The 19,141-nt window shown below is 38.1% G+C and overlaps 1 protein-coding gene across 23 annotated transcripts in view; it reads left to right on the plus strand.

The window, feature by feature from the left end:
* Window positions 1-19,141, plus strand: part of ROBO2 (roundabout guidance receptor 2) — a 1,029,224-nt gene that overhangs the window by 1,002,439 nt on the left and 7,644 nt on the right. For 10 of the 23 annotated variants that reach the window (XM_032751027.3, XM_032751020.3, XM_032751024.3 and 7 more), the window contains 3 exons: window positions 7,606-7,776; window positions 14,155-14,418; window positions 18,866-19,066. In XM_032751027.3, coding sequence (XP_032606918.3) covers window positions 7,606-7,776; window positions 14,155-14,418; window positions 18,866-19,066 — 636 coding nt within the window. Of the gene's footprint in view, window positions 1-2,748; window positions 4,176-7,605; window positions 7,777-14,154; window positions 14,419-18,865; window positions 19,067-19,141 lie in introns of those variants that run through there. The other 13 variants (XM_032751042.3, XM_030285843.4, XM_032751043.3 and 10 more) reach the window with 5 other exon arrangements.

The raw sequence follows: 19,141 nt of genomic DNA on the forward strand, positions 1-19,141 counted from the left end.
TCTTCCAGATATATAATCTAAACCTTCTCTCAGTTTGAAAATATTGCTCCTTGTCCTGTCACTACAGGCGTTATCAGAAAGCTTTTTTCTGCCTTTGTTATGACCCCACTTTATGTATTGAGATGCTGCAGGAAGATCTCCCTGGAGCCCTCTCTTCTCCAGGCTGCAGAGAACAACCCCAGTTGTCCCAGCCTGTCTTCACAGAAGAGGGGTTCCAACACTCCAATCATCGTTGTGGCTCCTCTCTGGACACACTTGAACAGGTCCATGTCTGCCCTGTGCCAGGGACCCCAGAAATGGATGCAGAATTCCAGGCGGGGTCATGGCATCGCAGTAAAACTCTGCAAGAACAGAGCTATGCTTCATTGTGTCAGGTCCCTCCTAGAACAGCTGCTGGAGGAAAGGGAAAAGGGGAGTGACCCATAGCCAGAGCACACTATTCCCAGCCTTACTAACCCTTGCATGGGAATGTGGAGGAGTAGGGGAACAGAGCTTTTTTATAGGGTCAGCCTAGAAAACTGGCCGCCTGATAATAAAAATGTAGGTAATTTTAGAAAAACTGGCATGTCTGTGAGTGTGTAGAACAATTGCTTTATTCACACACTATGGCCTTTTTCAGATTTTCAGTATATTTCATACCTAAAATGAGATTTTTTTTTGTGGACTGATTAACAAAGCAAATGAAAAACAGCTACTTACCCATACCCTGAAAGAGTCACACCCAAATTTCCATGTGCATTGTATGGTTAGCAAATGAACAAAGCAATGTGAGCAAATAGAAATTAAAAGTTCTTTCAGAACATCCATAGTCTCATGGACCATGACACTGAAAACAAAAAGTGCCCTGTATATGATTTTATATGTCTCTACACAGATAATAGAATATATAACACAAAACCCTTGGGCCTTGAAATTAATGGCATACATGTTACATTTTTAGCATCTAAGTATAAACCTTTGATACGTGTAGCTCTAGTTACATTTTTATGTTTCAGCTTCTGCTCACATATTTTGTGGAATGTGTCTATAAGTGATTGTTTGAAAATGTCCTCAGTTGTAGAATCTAATTTTCTGACATCTTCATTAAGTGTTTTATCTGTAGTATCTCTTTTCATACATCATCAATAACTGTTGCTAAGTGTCTTTGCTCTTCATTCTCTATGATCCTATCACACTTTGATTGTTAGTTCAGAAAATGTCTTCTCAGAGGAAATTCAGTTTTAGCCTTCCCTTGCTGTTATCTGGGCTCCCTCACATCTGTCTGCATCAGGTCGAGTCTGTTTGGAAAATAACAATTTTATGTGTGCTTTTGGCAAGCAGAATCAAACTCTTGTCACTTTCTGTTGCACTTAACACACTTCCTGCCTGTCAGACCTCCACTGACCTCTTTGGTTTCTTTTCTTGTATCTGAGGAGTGCACAGGTTTTTTGTTATTATAGCCTGCCACTTCTCTGACATGAAAAGATTTGGTCGCTGCAGCATCACAAAATAATCCACTGTTCTTGGGCTTTGTGGTGCATGCTACTGAATTGCAGGATTCATTAATTGCACTCATGACCTATTTTTGCAGGACATTTTTAATATTTGACACCACCATTAGTTAATTAGCCTATCAATTAACTAATAAGCAGGTCGTTATTGATTTACTACTTAACAATTTTAAACACAGCAATGCTTTCTTGGACATTGATTTTAAAAAATGCTACTGTACTGCTACACATTTTTACAGTACTTTGAAAAAAAAAAAAATTCAACCAAAAAATAGCTTTTGAAATTGATGGGTAGCTGATTGATGCTTGATTCGTGCTTCAGAAAAAATAAAAAAAAAATAAGCAAAGAGCAAATAAGATTTATCCTTCCTTGTCTATTTTACTCTTTATATTTTAGTTATCTCAAGATTTCTACATTTCTTTAATGTGTTTTTTTCTGGTATCTGGTTTTCTGAGGGCATTTTTATGATGTTGTTATCATTTTCCTCTCCTGCAGTGGTGGTAATCCATAGTTAGAACGTACCATGGGGCCAATGCTGGTCTAGCAATTGACTCAGTGTTAAATCTGAGTATATATGCTCTGCTCTTGTATCTTATTTATTTCTAACCTTTTAAAAGTTACTTTAATCCACTAGAGTGAGGTATTTTAGATCACCTATTTTCAGGTCATTACAACTACTCATTTATTTTAAGGTTTTGATTGATAAAAATTACATGAGGCCAGCCTTGTTCAGAATAGCCCTTGAAGCCCAGGTCTGACTTTAGCCATATCTACAGAGAATTACATATATGTAGTCCAAAATTAAGACTTGGTTTGGCAAATATCAAACTACATCCTGATTTGTAAAAAGTCAAGTAAAACAAAAACAAAACCAGCTGCATTCAATTCAGTCACGGGGAAAAAACATTAATTTTGAAAATAATTTACTGTGGAGCCTTTGCATTTGTAGGGAATATGTATTATTTTGTTTACAGGAGCAAAGCTACATGGAGCAAGCTATGAATGAAATCCCACCTAGCTCTGATAGTGCTCTGTTGTACCAAACTCTGGGAGATAAACTTTGGGGTTTGTGTTGTGAAAGGACACAATAAGTGGGTCTTTAAGCTTTAGATTAATATTGCTTTTCTGTGCCAAGCTCTGTCAAATGAATTTTGGGGATCCTGTTGAGAAAGGACATATTAAGTGGGTCTTTAAGCTTTAGATGAACGAAGAATATCAAATGTGCACCACTCACTAGCCCCCTACATTTGTTTTTAGGTTCAATGGTAAATGGATGGGGTTCTGCGTCTGATGAGGACCGTAACTTTTCTAGTCATAGATCTAGTGTAGGTAGCTCCTCAGATGACTCCATCTTTACCAGCGGCACTTTTGCACAAGCACTGGTTGCAGCAGCAGATAAAGCTGGGTTTAGGCTGGATGGAACCAGCCTGACCAGAACAGGTTTGTAGACTCCAAGTTGATGCTTTCTGCATGAAAGGTGTCTCTGCCTATCCTTCTCTCCGTGAAAGTGCATCTCACACTTGCCTAACATGCATGGGATAAGGTGGATTGAGATATTTCTTCGTATTTTAAATGAAACCTTGCATTATGTTTCGTTTTTAGTGATTTGAAGTAGTGAATAGCGCAAGTTTTCAATCCGCACCTTTGGTCTGCTGCAGTTCCCCTCAGTGCTGACTCTGCTCTAGATTTACTGACATATGCTCATTTAATATTTCGGTGAAGAAATTACTAATTCTGCCTTGCAGCCTTTGATGATTTCATTTTCTGAAAAATCTCCTCACAATCGTTCATGTTTCCAGCGATGAGCATCACATTTAAACTGTAACCTCCATTCCTGCTCTTCTATTGCATTTCATCCTGCAAAAGTGTGTTTTTCTGTGAAGTTTTTCTGAGCATGGGGTGAATTGGTGTGCTTTGATTGTTAATAGTACAAACTCTTTAAAGCCTAATTAATAGCTGATTTTAAAATCTTTAATTAATAAGTTAATGTATTTTGATAACATTTCGTTTTGGTTATGCCAACTGAATCTGACAAGTAAAATGTAACACAGGTAAAGTGGATATAACATTTGAAAATAGCCAATCTTCTTAAATTAACTAATGAAAACTAAATAGACTTTAGTTATTTTTAAATCTCCATTTGTTTTTTTCTATTTAAAAATATAAAGAAATATTTTTTTTATTCTGGTAAGAAAAGGATACATTTGCATTTCCTTAGTCTTGTCAAAATAGCAACCATAACTAATTATTTAAATCCACAAATCTAACAGCAGAGTATGAACCTGAATCATATTTTTTGTTATACTTCCTCAGCTAATTCCAGATGACATGTCCCATAATATTCCTATAATTTAAATTTTTTAGACTATTAGTCTGGTATGAGGTCTCTTCTTCAGTAAAATGTGTGCATTTAAGAGAAAGTCTCACATGCTGGAGCTGAAAATTGTAGGCTCTCTGCATGCAATAACTTCATGGCAAGAACTGCATTTTAAGAACATTAGGAATAAAGGAAAGAGTTGATGGCAAAGTCCAAAAATCCAGCTTATTTCAAATCACTGGGATTTTTACCACTGGCTTTGGTCAGACATAGTCATCCTTAAAAGATTATTTCACCATAGCTGAAGCCCTCAGTTGTTTCCCTCTATTAATGGAAAATTGAGAAATCTGTCTTATCACTTAAAAAAAAAAAAAAAAAAGCTAACCAAAACAAAAAAAACTCATATAGACTTTAACTTATCTCATATGGATACATCTGGCCAAACTATAACTTAAAATATAATGTTTTCCTTTAAGAGTCTCCCAGGTTCTGAATGAAAGGAGCAAATCTTTTCCAACCTTTTTTTTGGTGGTATTTACTCCAATAAAAGTTAATGCAAAGATTCGCCAAAATTACTGTCACTTGTATCAAACCTTTGAGAAGTGCAGTTCCCACCACACACATGCCCATAACAGAAGTAAATGGACACACAAACACAGACACTTTAGAATAAATATGATTTTTTATTGTAGCTATGTGAGTGGAAACTACAGTGAAAGGATGAGATTCCCCTTGTCAGTTTTATTTTCCCAGTTTGATTAGGTCAGAAATGCACTTAGAGTGAGTATGTGTGTGAATCCTCACAGACTATTAGAACATAGGGTATGAAAAGATCCAGTGGTTGTGGTAGGGACTTCATGATTATTACCCTCTCACTCTCTTAATGATCTAGCAGGCAAAATGGAAATTAAATAGAAACCCACAGGCAAACAAACAGCCCTCCCTCCTTTTCCTCACAGAAACCTCAGCAAATGGTATTTTCTGCTCACTGCAAAAAAAAATCTCCCGTTGCTCCCTGCAGTGTCATCAGGATGTGTCACCTGGCAGGGCAGGGTGGCTCGGTCAGACACCCCTGGTACAGCCCTGCACCCCCAGAGCGCAGCACGCTGCCTGGCAGGGCAGGAGCAGCAGGCTCATCCTGCTCTTTGCTCTGAAGGGAGCCTGAAGGTCCTGACTCTTTATTCCTCTGCAGTCTGGACAGTTATTTCCACCCATTTAGAACAGCTGTGAAATACTCCCAGCGGTAGATGCTAAAGGAGGTGTCCAGCTTGATAGCCTCACGTGGGGATGTTTGATTGCCAAGCAGGAGAGGCACTGGTGAATCCAGATGCAATGTGTCTCTCCTGCCAGACACTTTGATTCCAGTTTCCAGAAGCCATCATGTGATTTGCCATGAAGTTAAAAAAGCTTTCCTGTTTAACACCCTTGGGAAATTAAATCAAGAATTAGTGGCTTCATCCTTGTCTCCACTTAAACACACTAAATCTGCTGCAGAAAGTCTGACGCTGCTCAGCAGCTCTTACTGGCAGGGCTGCATACAAATACAAGATGCTGTGATCAGTTATTAAGTGCATTGAAAAATGTGCTATGGGAGTCTGCTCATCATTTATGTTTGCCCCATGTATGATTTAGGTCAGTGCTATTTATTTTGCCTCATTTTTGTGAAGGGATAAAAGAGAATGTTTGGTGTCTATTTCTTTTTAAAACCAGCATTCTGAATGAATAATCACATTTCTTTAGTCAAAAGAGTAAGTGTGAAGAATCTGTGTCCTCCACTCACTAGTTGCATTTGCATGTTGTGAGTTTATTTTTGCAAAACATCTGTGCAGCATGCTGTGAGCTGGGATGGAATTTCAGGCTCACATCTGAATTTCTTTGCATTAGGAATCTTTTTTTAAATTTTTAAATGAAATCTTAATATTTCATCTGTGTTCATCTGCAATGTTATCCTTATCAGTGAAAAAAGGGCTTGATCACTTGTCTTTGTCTGGCTGCAGCTGTGCCAGCTATAGAGGTTAATGTTCCCAAATGCTTATTCCTTGCTTTCTCCCAGCTCCAGAATTAGCTGCTTGGGTGGGTGTTCTGTAACCCAATTTCAGTTAAAATGAGCTAGGTTAGCAAAGCCATTGTTTCCAGACTATATACATTCAATTGGGTTTCTTTTGGGGTTTTTTGGTTTTTTGTTTTTTTTTTTTGGTTTTTTTTTTTGGTAGAGGAGGTTTAGGGAATGTCCAAATGCGGGCTTCAAACGTGGTAACCTCTGATAGCTGGCACAGATGGGCAGCTGGGGACAAGCCTGCCTGACAGCAGTGCCCTCCTCAGGGTGCAAAACAGTCAGAAGGTAGAAGACCAAGCCTGAGATAGTCACAAAATCTCTGAAGTCAAATAGTGAAATATTATCCTAACATTTTCACATTAATGTGAAACAACATGTTAGAGAGATTATGGCTACTTTTTCACTTTGCCCACTTGGCACTGAGAATGTTTAAAATAGGATGCTGAGCTGCATATTACTCCCAGTCAGGCTTTTCTAGATCAGGTTGTATGTGACAGCATGTTGGAATTAAGCACATCTGTTGGAAGGGTTTATTAGAAAACAACCCACTGCAGGGTAGACCATGGTCTAAGTTAACCAGAGGATAAAAAGACCTCCTTTCTATCATGGGCCCAGTTGACCAGAAAAATAGAAATCACCCATTTTGCCACTTTCTATCACCTTTTGCACCATTTGGCCCTACAGCAGCACTGAAGGAGCAGAATTTCAGACTGGCTTATGCATTTTCAACTGCAGATAGCATTCAAATTTGTAAGAATTTTAATTACCAATTCTAAATGAATTAAGATGTTAGCATCTCCAAAATTTCGCAGGAATGACATACACCTGAACAAAGAAAGTCAAAGATGGGGATTTTTAGTTTTCATCAGTTATCATTAAATATTAAGTCTAGTTAACAGAATAAAAATACCAGAATAAGAGGAAGTGAATGTTGTAAATGAACTGTGCTCTTTAAATTCCAAGGCTTTTAATCATCTGCTCCATGGAAAAGCATCAAAAATATTTCTTTAAGAAAATCACATAGCTTGAATGGTGTATTTATATATATATATATATATATATATATATATATATATATATATATATATATGAGATATAAAAATATGTAAATAAATCTGAGGTCAGAATATATATTTTAACAAGTAAAAGTACTGAAAATTAACTGCAAAATTTTAGCATTTAAGTATGCCCACATTTTTATTTCTTGAGAAAAGAGAGTCCTTAAGTATACAGTATTACAATGCTACATAGCTTGCAAAATTAGTTACATTTATCTTGCTGGAGTTACTCCAGCTATACAGTGCATATGGGAGCCCCTAAAATGAGAATCTGGCTCAGAAAACATGAAAGTGGAAGGCAGGAGGAGATAAATTTGATATGATTGCAGAACTGTTTTCCTTCCCTGTTCAAGGCAGAGGAGTTGTTATGACACATCTGTTCAGCACACAGAGCAGGTAGGAGTTACATGGCATACAGTAGTTTTATCACAACAGATGGAATAATTTTAATTATAAAAGTTAAAGACAAAAGAATGCCAAGTTTCTCTACTTCACTTGTTGTGGTGTGTCTTAAAGCAGTTGTTATCAGTGGGTACCTTGAGGGGACACTTGCCTGCCTCTGAGAATTAGACCTGATTTAATGTTTCAGAGCAGACATTAATGGAACAGCGCGTTTCAAGGCAATAACATTTTTTCATCTGGTTGCTCTCTCTTTTCTTTTTTTTTTTTTTTTTTCTCTTTAGGCAAAGCATATTCTTCCTCTCAGAGACCTCGGCCCGGCAGTCCTTTTTCCACTGACAGCAACACCAGTGCAGCTGTCAATCAGGGTCAGAGGCCAAGGCCCACAAAAAAACACAAGGGCGGACGCTTGGAGCAGCCTCCTTTGCCTCATCGCCGGGAGGGAATCACGGACGGTGAGTGCTGGGGGAGGAAAACCTGCAACAGCAGGAGAAGGCAGGAATTTTTCAGGAATATCAATTCAGGAATATAAATTACTGCTTTGGTGGAGTTGCGGTCCCCAGCTTGCCACATGAGCAGTGTTGCAACTCTAACAGTGTTGGGTTTGGGTGAGTTTTGGAGGAGCCTTTCCCCATTTCTGCTCTGGACACGTCATCATCTCTTAGGGTTTCTCAGATCTCAGTATAAATCTTACCCCAAAATGACTACATTGCACATGAGTTGACATTGAAAAATGACCTGTGAGCAATTTTACATTTTATGAAAGTAGCCACCACTAACAGTAGCTGTATGTCATGAATTTCTAAGGAGAAGCTGAGAGCGAATCCCACAGGACTTGTTTGGTTTGTGCTGGTTTTGACAGACACCCAACAGCTACAGCAACATGTGCCATGTTTTCCCATGATTCTGCCTCACCTCTTGTCCTTGCTGCTTCAGTCCTGACATCCACTGACCTCAGTGACTGTGTCTCCCTCTTTTACATCTCCACTTCTCTCTTACAACTGCTTCCCATCTGGAAATTTCAGGCATGTCTGTTCTGCTCTTCTAATAGTTAAGATCAGCTCTTTCTTCCATTTTCTTTGTCTACCCTTCTTGAGTCTGGCAAAAGACACAATCAGGACCTGTTAGTTTTTGAGGAAGACTGGATAGGAAGGTGGCCAGCTGGCTACCTGTCCCTCATTTCTTCTGATCCCTGGCCTTGCACTGCTACACCTTGGTGTTGAAATGTTTACCAAAGGGGTTATTGTTACACCTCCTGCTCTATGACTTATTCTCCTTGTGATATTATTTGTGGAAACAACTTAAAGTAGCTTAGATGCTGCTCCTATGGATCAAAGTTCCTTTAAACATGAATTCCCTCCCCTTGTGGATATATTACAGAGGCCTCTCTATTACACAGATCCATTGGATGGATGTGTCTATGAGAGTAGTAACTAGAAGGTTATGGATGTCACTTGTAGTGGTGGCCATACTCTTGCTGTACATGTTTTGTTAACCCTTTTGAGTGGCATATCCTGTCACCCTGAATTGTGAGCATCTTAGGCCACAAATTCTGTGTACATGTGAGTTTGTAGGGCACTCAACATAGTGGTCAGTAATCCTTCTGCTTCTGAATACTATTGCTACAGAAGTATTTTGCAATAGTGTGGATACCAGAAAATTAATGGGGATCCAGTTCAGGTCATGAGACAGATGGAAGTGGGGCTCCTCAGAGAGTGACTCCTTCATAAAATTTGGCATTGTTTTAAATTGGTGAAAGAGATCCAATTTTAAGATTCATTTTAAAAGAGGAAACTCCTATTACTTTGTATTTATCCTTAATAAAATACTAATCTTACCAGAGTTTCTTTCATATATTTAAATCAGAATACCAATGATATACTATTTCCTTCAACCTCTCAGGCATGGGCAATAACCGTAACAGCTTTCGGATGCCATTTGATTAATATTTGTCTTTTGCAAACCTAGTTAAAGTTCTTGCTATATGTTGAAAAGATTTATTATGTCCTGGAGCAACAGAGGAACAGTTCCCATCCTGTATTAACACAAGAACAAACAAATAAACACAAATGGTACAGTTTTCCACTTCAACTCCTACTGAATATGAGTCATTAAAGTGTAATGTCAAGTCTGAGTCATAGTTAAATTTGCAAAAGATCATTTGTTAATTAAGGAAGCTAGAAGTTGCTGCTGCCACCTGCATGTATGTAAACAATTGAATTTAGGAATCTCTGGTTTGCAGAAATTAAAAATGGTAACTGGGTGCTTTCTGTGGAATATTGCAATGAACTTTACAGAGACAGACAATACCACTGTGCTTAAGCTGTAGCTAGAAAGAGGAAGCAGGAGAGCCTCGGATAGGTCTAGCAATACCAAGTCCTAATCCAGGCCAGTCCATTCAGCCGTGGGCCATCCTGATTTCTGTGAAAAACATCACTATACATTTTCTCTGGTTTTTTTTCTGATGTCTCCAATCCATTCCCTTATAACTGCTTCCTCTTGGATTTGTCTTGTGAGAATATACTTGGTTTGCCAGTTGTTTTCAAATTCCCAAGTTGGATGAGTCCTGGTATCCTGTGTTTAAGTCTCATCACATACCGGATGTCTGTCATTTTCAATTTTCATTGACCAAGAAAGCTCCAGCTTTCTCTGCCCATTCCCATACACATCCTGAGCACTTCCCCCTTGTTAACAGTAACCATATGGGACAGTGCAAAAGACCTAAGAAACTGTAATATTTAACACATAGCACACACATCTCAGACCATGTAAGCATTTGAGGGCTCAACTTCATGCTTAGTTTTGACAGCAATCCACACAAATCCCCTAAAACCCCACTACTTCATTTCCTTCAGCTGCAGGTCAGAAGCCTCTAGAGACTGACTCTAGAGTCTTCATATTTGTCTTGATGTAAAACTTGTTTTTTCACTTCCACATCCTGAAATACTGTGGAGACAACAGCACATTCACAGAGGAAGAATATGTTATAAACCTCTCAGATGGTCAAAACTTTCATTCTGAGCTCACAATCCACCATGAAAAAAAAAAAAAACAAATACCAAAAAAACCCCACAAAACTACACAAGAAAATTAACCCCAGGAGGGTTTTAATGCTAATGCTCAAGGAATAATTTGTTTTCCTAGAAAAAATGTAGTAGTAACAAAACAGTGGAATCTGTCATGTAGTTTGCAGTACGGTATCTGTGTGACTGAAATTAAAAACCCTTCCTTAACTGAGCACGATATGCAAAAAAACCCAAAAAATCAAAGAGGAGGCAGAAGGGAAATATGCTTAGGGTTTGAACAGGAGATCTGGAACATAAGACTTGTGTTACCATGCCTTGCTACTAACTTCCTACTGTGTATTAAAAATAATTTTTAATGTTGAGAAAATACTTACCTTCCGATGCTAGAAAGTGTTTCAGAGACTTATTAAATGTCACAGTAATTATCACTCCTATGAGAAAAAAATCACTGACACAGATAGAAAGGTGTGTCCTTATAGGTTCTTTAATTTGCTGCTTTTTCCAGTTAATAATGAGAAGCTGTGCCAAACTTTGACTGGTGCCTGAATTATTTAGCCGATGCTCTGCCTTCTAAAGAAGGGCTGGAGTAATCCCAGACTTAATATCCATCTCCCCCTTATCAGGCACTCTGATGTCCTACAGCTCCTCAATCACAGTCATTCCATTACTCAATCAATAAGACCATCACCTCCCCACCAATGTACTTATGAACTGCCATTACAGGCTTCAGGATGAAAGTCTGGATGACATCCTACTGACCTAGAAACTTTCTAGCTCTGTGAAGGCTTTCAGGTATTTTCCCTACCACCTGAAGGATAAATGAGATTTAGATGGAAGTAGGGTGAATTAATGTTACCACTCTGGGTATCCTCACTGAAAATCCCACTGAAGTCCCTACATTTCTAAATTCAGAACTTCTCTGAAGGGATTGACATGATGGAATGATTGACATGATTGCCTTTGTGGATAATCAGTATTCCTTGAGGATCTGGGACTTCTAACTCAGCTGACATCTGTTACCCCTTTAGCAGGGGCAGGAAAGCCAAGGCAAGACAAGGCTGTTCTCAATAGTGATGGAGGAAGAAACTCATTACTCCAGATGGGATCTTTCAATCAACCCAGGCAAGAGAGCAGAAAATATTTAGTTATCTACTAAGGCACAAGATTTACAAAGCAGGATGTAAATTGTAGAGCAAATCAAAGCCACATTTCCAAATGAAGCTCTCTTCCAGTTTCTTTTATTAAAAAGGACAGGTAGGTGTTACTGTGGCTGTCAACCTGAGTAAGGAGGTGAAGAAACAGTTTAGTCAGGTGATGTTTGGCTACAATTAGTTACCATTCTTACAGATCTTCTCAGACACTTGTAACACAGTTCAGTAAGTTTGAACTCAGGACAGAGCCAGTTTATGTTAATTCCAAAGTACCTGTAGTTCTAGAATTCTGTGAAGCTTCATTACAAGATAAATTTTATTTTTCTCTTCAATTCATCCATAGGTTTAAAGCACTCAAGGAAATTTGCAAACACAGTGTTTCATTTCACTTCTATGCATAAGTCAGTTTTTATGCTTGTTTTGTGGATGGATAAAAGGAATAATCAGGTTAACAGTAGATCAACACCATAACTCTACAGTAATCCCAGGAGTTGCAGCCAGCTCTAGAACATGCAGTATAGTTTAAATACAAATCTTCTTTCTTTTTAAGTATCTAATTAATAACACCTATCAGGCAGCAATTTCTGAAGTAGGGTAGTCTGTTTAAAGTTTAATACTGCAATAATTTTAACCTTTTTTTTTTCTATGCTACTATTTGAAAATTTTGCTTATATTGAACGGTAAATATTTTATCTGGGAAAATTGCATAGTCCCATGTCATGTTATGGCTCTGTTTATTGGATTCAATGCATCTCCACAAAGTGCTTATAAATCACGGCTTCAGTGATCTCTATTTCAGATTGCATAAGCAGATGCCAGTGTTGTGGTTCTGTACATTAACTGGTTATGATCGCAATAAAATCAATTATAAGAAATGCCATTTTGGAAGCCAGCACTATAAAGCAATTTTAGCATTGGCAAGCTCCCATACCCTCCTGCTTCCACCTACAGTAACTCAAGTATAGTCATTGTCATGAAAGGTCGCATCTATATTCATAACAAAAAATTTCTCAAATAAATTAGTGCTGAGCATAAAGCATGCACCAAGCTCTCTGACAGATTGTTAAAAGGCTGCTCTTGCCACAGGGTGCTTATCTTAATCTGGGGCATAGCACTGCAGCTGTGAGCAAAGGCACAGGAGCATCACTGGGTACAACTTTTTTCTCTTGAAAACACAAATGACCTGCACATCTCATATATCTGTAAGAGACAGTGTTGACTGGAATTACATCCCAGCAACTTTGGAAGCATTTCTGCTCCATATGTGAGGTATAAGTATCATCTCTAACAGCAAGGACATGAAAAAAATTCTGTGTAGCATTATATAAAGCTGGATTAGAAACTTTGAAATAAACCCCCTCCAAAGGCCTCCTGACCAATTTATAAAATTAATTTCAGTTGCACTAGAGTTATAAACATCAGACTTCCCTGCAGGCAAAACAGAAGTTTACTTTTCCATGCCTGTTACTGAGCCAAGTTCAATTACTTGGTAAATCTTCACAGCACAGTAAGATAGAAAGGACTAGAAAACAGGTCAGACCCAAATCTATTACATAGGTTTTTGTGAAGTTGCTTTGGCTGCAGAGATTTATTAGGGCTATCCATTGCCCCAAACCAGAATTATCAAAAAGCATTCCTTGTAAAAAATGTGTATATGATATAGAAGAATTTTCATTATGATACTAAAGGTGCTTCTATTTTCTGATTTTTTTTCTTTTAAATAATCTGGACTATTGTGAGTCTATCATATTGTTTATATTAAAAAGTTGCATTTAGAATTAGAATTATCCTGAGTCTATAAATACCTCTGGTCATGGACTAATAAAAAAGTGCACTTTTGCCCCCACAAATGTGTTTAGAAGGTTAACCTTCAATTCTACAAGCGTCTTACTAGTCCAAGTCACAAACTTGAAAAGGACAGAAGTTGTTAGAGACCAGGCAATTGTCTTTCTGTAAACTGAAATTGTGTTTTAATTGGTTATATTTGCAGGACTGCTAAATTTAAGAGTGGCCATCATTTATTCTCTGAAGAGTCCAGCTCTTCATTTCGTTGACTAAAATGCTCATCCATTATTTGGTGGTTCCATTTAAACACATTGGTCAGAGATGTACTGATGCTTTTTCAATGACAGTAGGTTTTGCAACTACTTTTTCCCAATATTTGTGACATTTTATTCATTTTGATGAAGTTCTAGATGAAATTTTGAGTTTACACCTCGAGCTGAAAGCATAGACCAAAAGCAGGATGAAGCGAGCCCCAGTAGGGTGGAGGCAAATTGTCAACTGGCACAGGTCAGTTTTCCACAGCCTTTCATAATTCCTTGCTGTTACAAGAACAAAACAGCTGGAGTACACCCCACAGAAAATAAATCCCATGCTTGGAAGTGTAAGTCAGGGCTCCGAGTCTATGGATTATTATGGAAGCTAGAAAGAGGTGGAAACACAGCAACCAGCATAAAGAGCTAGCAAAAGTCAAAACCCTTTTCTGATTAACATAAAATTTCATCCTTTCAAAATCAAACTATTTAGTGTCTCGTACCGTTTGCAAGGCACTTTCCTTTTCAGCGTCGAAAACAAACCTTCTGTTTCAATTAAAAGAAAAAAAAAAACAAAAAACAAAAAACCAGTTCACCTGAATTTTATTCACATTTTTTAGATCTTCCACCACCACCCGACCCGCCCCCCGGTCAGGGTTTAAGGCAGCCCATAGTGCCCGGCCAGCGCGGAGGCTCTGCCGAGAGGAAGGGGAGCTCTCTGGAGAGGCAGCACGCAGCAGCCAACATAGATGACTCAAAGAGCTCCCTGGACCGGCCTGCTAGGACATCACTAGAGTGGCAGCGGCAAGCCCAGGAGTGGATAAGCTCTACAGACCGCCAAGAGGATTTCAGGAAAGCCCAACACAAACAAGCCTTCGGATCAGGTGCGTGTGCGCCGCACCAGCCGAGGCTGCTCCACCCCTCTGCCGAGGGGTTCTGTGCCTGGCAGGGCTCTAGGATCACCTCACACCTCTCTAGGAGGCCACTGCCGAGGGTCAGGATGGAAAATGAGGAAAGGCAAAGTGAAACGAGAGCTTGTGATCCAGCTATCTTCCATCCTGCAACAATGAAATCTCATTAGCGCCTGACTCGGTGCATTCTTTGCAGTGTTTTGGAAATTAATAATGTTCTCAAGCGTAGCGATGGAGAAAATAGAAACAGTTTCCAGCCAGCAGGGAAAGAGAGAGATTTTTAGAGTATCTTTTGTAAGGTATATTTATTTATAGATATAGAACCATATTTTCCAGTTCTTTCAACCTGCTTCCAAGTTGACAGCAGCTTTTACGTGTCTGCAAGACGGCTGATCTTTCTGAGCTACTGGCATTCCTTTCAGCTGCATTAAAAACCCTCTCTTCTCTTTATTCCAGGCTATGACAAAGTAGCATTCATCTCTTAAGCCCAGCAAGATGACAGTGTAGGTTTTCACTTTCATACAGGACCTGCACTTTGCCCCAAGCTGACTTTAGCACCTAAATGGATTTCAGGTCTGCACAAATGTGCACAGGAGGTGATGCTAGGCTGGAGTTGGATTTCTGCAATATTCACAGTTTCCCTCTCTCAGCCTGACCTCAAGGCTGCTGTTTTATCCTAGGGCATTTTCTTTAACCCATTAATCATCTCATCCCAGTGCAGTGCTGATTAGAGTGATACAAGAGGACAAATAAGATTTAAACAAAAAATTATACTGCATGCAAAGTTTTTTTGTAGGGTTACACTGTTTCTTCTCTTATGTATGTAGCTCCCACAGTCATACTAGAGGTACTCTTATCATACATCTTTTTCTTGATTGTATTCACTCTTAATTCACTCACTTGTTAATCTAACACACTAATGCCATTGGCATATAATAAAAAGAAGAGTAGTGTGCAGACAAATCTGTCATGGGGACAGGATTTACTGAATAAAGTCCTTCTAGGGAAAATACTGCTACCTGTATTTAAAATTTAAATATTTTAAATACAATTGATATTTTAAAAAATAACAATAATGGTACTGTTAAAACCCCGTAATTTTTTGGCTTCATAAACAAGTGAGTAGCTGTTCATGCTCTGAAATCACAAGTTACAGTTTAAAAATAGTGTGTGAAATGCATGCTGCTTGGTTAAATGGCAATTTTAATTGCAGTTTAGAAGATGTACAAACACATAGAAAATAGCCTGAATATACCTTACACTTCTCATTTCCTTGGATTATTATTATTAAGGATGCTTCCCTGACCTGCTTAGAAAGAAGCACCTTCTTTTTCCTCTGTATCACACGTGTGTAAATAGAATTTGTCATTTATTCTGTGATGCAGAGCTTATACAGTAGCAAAATTCCCATCTTGCAGGGCTTTCATTTATCTGTCCATAAACAAAGAGAACTTGATCCTGACACTTCCAGTGCTCTGCACTGAAGTGGTTACAGGTATCCTGTTCTTGTCAAATTTAGGACGCCAAGAGCAAGGGTATATCCTTTATGCATAAAAAAAGGATGCCTCTAGAAGATGCTATGAGTTTATCCTGGTGTGAGGAGTTCACAAAGTTTGTGCACAAGATGAGCCAGGGCTCCATATCTCTCTGTCTTCATTCTCATTCCAGCCTCTTGCACTGCAGCTTTCTTGCTCTGCACTCTTGTCTCTGGTAGATTTTAAAAGGGCTACTCTTGTGTGTGATGCTGGTTTATATCACTGAATTTGGGTGTTTTAATAATATTAATTGTGCTTCTTCCCTTTTCCTTTATTAATGTCATAGTTCTTTGGAAATCCATTCTGTCCCAGTTTTCAATACATTTCCAAAAAAAGTTGTTATTATTAGTTATCAGCTTCCAGAAAATAGATGATTTGCAACTTAGGGGGTTTCATCCAGATGTTACCAAGCTATGAGTGAAATTTTGAAAGCAAGACATTTAGCTTGAAGTTGAATAGAATAAAAATACCTAAGTATGGGATCTCTGTTTCCACTGGTTGCTTTCAATATAAACAAGACCACTGAGTTCCTGGCAGTGGCTTCATTGTAGAACTGGAGTAAAAGCTCATAATATATGGCATTCTCAGCTCCCCCCACCCAGACAAAAGTGGTGCTAGACCAGGTTACAATAATTTTAAAAACAAGAAAAGCCTTTGAGTTATTTTCTGGGGTAAAGAGGCATTGTTACACACACATCCTAATTTCACAGGGGCTAGAATTATATCTTCAAATTAATGGCCCAATATTTCAAAGAAAAAGGCACCAGCAAAACCTCCCCATATTCTTTGCAGGCCTGGATGTAGGGCACTGTTTGGAGAGTTTAATAAATGTGAGACCATTCTCAGGACTGGAGACAACTACTTTTCGTGTGCTAGAATGTTGTGTAAAACCTAGCCTTTATTTATGTCACAATTCCTTATTTTATGGATTATGTTTATTTCTGAGTGAACAACAGATAATTTAACATACCATATGCTCTATAATGATAATGCACTTTATATTTATTCATGGTTGTTTTTTCTCAATATTTCATTGAACCCGAAGGAGGCCTTATCCTGAGTCCACCAGCTAGAAAAACAAATCAATTGACTATATATGTCATCTTCCAACTCTTTTGCTATGCTAGTGACTTTTGTTTTCATCCTTTAAAAATGTATCCAGCTTTCTGCTAAACTGATTTATGCTGCTTGCTTTATTGCTGCCTTAATGCAAACTGTTCCATATTTTAGCCAGCCAGTTTCTTTTTTCTAAAGAAACCAGGTTTGCTTCTGACTCTATTGTTAGGTCTTGATATATAAAAAAACAAGTGACATAATTTAGGAGAGACTGTGACTGTTAAATGCCATTTTGCAATGAATTTCAAGCATTTATTTTCATTTCAGCAGGGACAGCACACAGTCATAGCACAAAACACTGATAATGTCCTTACATCCTGCAGCACAAATATTCTGGTCCCTCAGCAGGACCAGAGGGAGATGCTTTGGCAGGGAAAGAAGTCAGCTGCTTGCCCTCTTCTGCAACAGATTTACCTTAAAACAGTCTCAGTTCAACAGCAGCTCACATGGGGAATCCCCACATCCTACTCTTGTGGCAAAAAATGAAATCCCAAGTTTCTTCCATAAATTTGTTCTCATTTAGCACTTCTCTAAGTTAATTATGCCTCTGTTGCAGTCTTTGCAAAGGCTTCAAGCTTGTGAATAAAAGTGTTTCTATCTCCTCTTTCTTTCCAACCATCCCCACCTACTTTCCAACCATCCCCATTGTGTTCCTGCCTTCTGTCAAAGAAAGTCCATTTCTCCTCAAAAGGTTGTTTAAGAGTGAAGACAATTGGAAAGCCAAAATAAAGAAAATCCTTTGGGCCTAAATTCACTTTGAAAAAAGGCAAATTTCAAGCAGTAGAAATCCTACTGATTTCAGAAAGGACAACGCTGTGCCTGAGGTTAGGCATATATACTCATATTCTTTCTTGAATCAAACTATATTTAGCAATATCTCTTTCTTCAGCCTCTGAGAGGGCAAAAGTGGATCATACACAGCAAAGAAACAGAATAGTGCTTCTGTTTCAGTGTTAAATCAGTTCTGCTGTTATGCTTCTTAGATTTGGATTATTATAACAATACCTCCAGGAAACTCTAATCAGAAGTGATGTCTTGTTTTATTTCATGCTACATGAAGACATACAGTCTTATACCTTATTGCCATTAATCCTGCTCTTGAAAGTAGTTAATTATTACAGGTCTTCACAGAAAAAGAATCCAAGTGAGCAAAAGTAAGCCTTTTGCTCATAATGGAACATGAAACAAACTGCAGGATTATCTATCCACTCCAAATATTACAACTGCAATGTATAATATAATATTTTTCAATGTAATTCAACACCAGTTAAAAATTGTCAGTGTACTTTGCATTGTTAGAAATTACTGAGTTGCTGGAAGCTAATTAAATTAGCTGATATTTTTGTTCCTTATCTAAACTGATTGAGGTAATGTTGCCATAATTTAAGCTAAAGAAAAGGAAAAAACACATTTATGTAGGCTTGAAGCAAAAATCTAATCATAGCTTCATTGTTTTGGAAATTGCGTGTTCACCTATTTTCATTAAAGTATTTATGATTCATGGTCTCATGCATAATGAATCTAGACTTTTTATAATTAATACAAACTGACTTAGGAATTCACAAGGAAGCAAGATTTAAATTCATACTGGCTTCTCTGTCTTTGGGATACAACTCTTACTTGTGTATTTTCTTAGGTAAAATTGTTATGCTATCAAGCAAGAAAAAAAGACAGATATGAATGAATATGATGTGCATAAATGAATAGCTTGTTTATTCCTACTTCTAGGCTTTTATTGGTATTTATTTTGCTTTGTTTTGCTTTTCTAGAAGAGGCACTCGTACCATATAGTAAACCCAACTTCCCATCCCCTGGTGGCCACAGCTCTTCAGGAACATCTTCTTCTAAAGGATCAACTGGACCTAGAAAAGGTGAAGTCTTGCGAGGAGGTCACCAACGCAATGCCAGTGACCTTCTCGATATAGGCTATGTGGGATCAAACAGTCAAGGACAGTTTACTGGTGAATTATGTAAGTTTATCTCTAGCTCCAGTTAAAACTCTCAAATAGATAAAAGAAAGAAAAATATAAATCTCTTGTGAAGGG

This window comes from Taeniopygia guttata, chromosome 1, assembly GCF_048771995.1.
Source record: "Taeniopygia guttata chromosome 1, bTaeGut7.mat, whole genome shotgun sequence".
NCBI lineage: Eukaryota > Metazoa > Chordata > Aves > Passeriformes > Estrildidae > Taeniopygia > Taeniopygia guttata.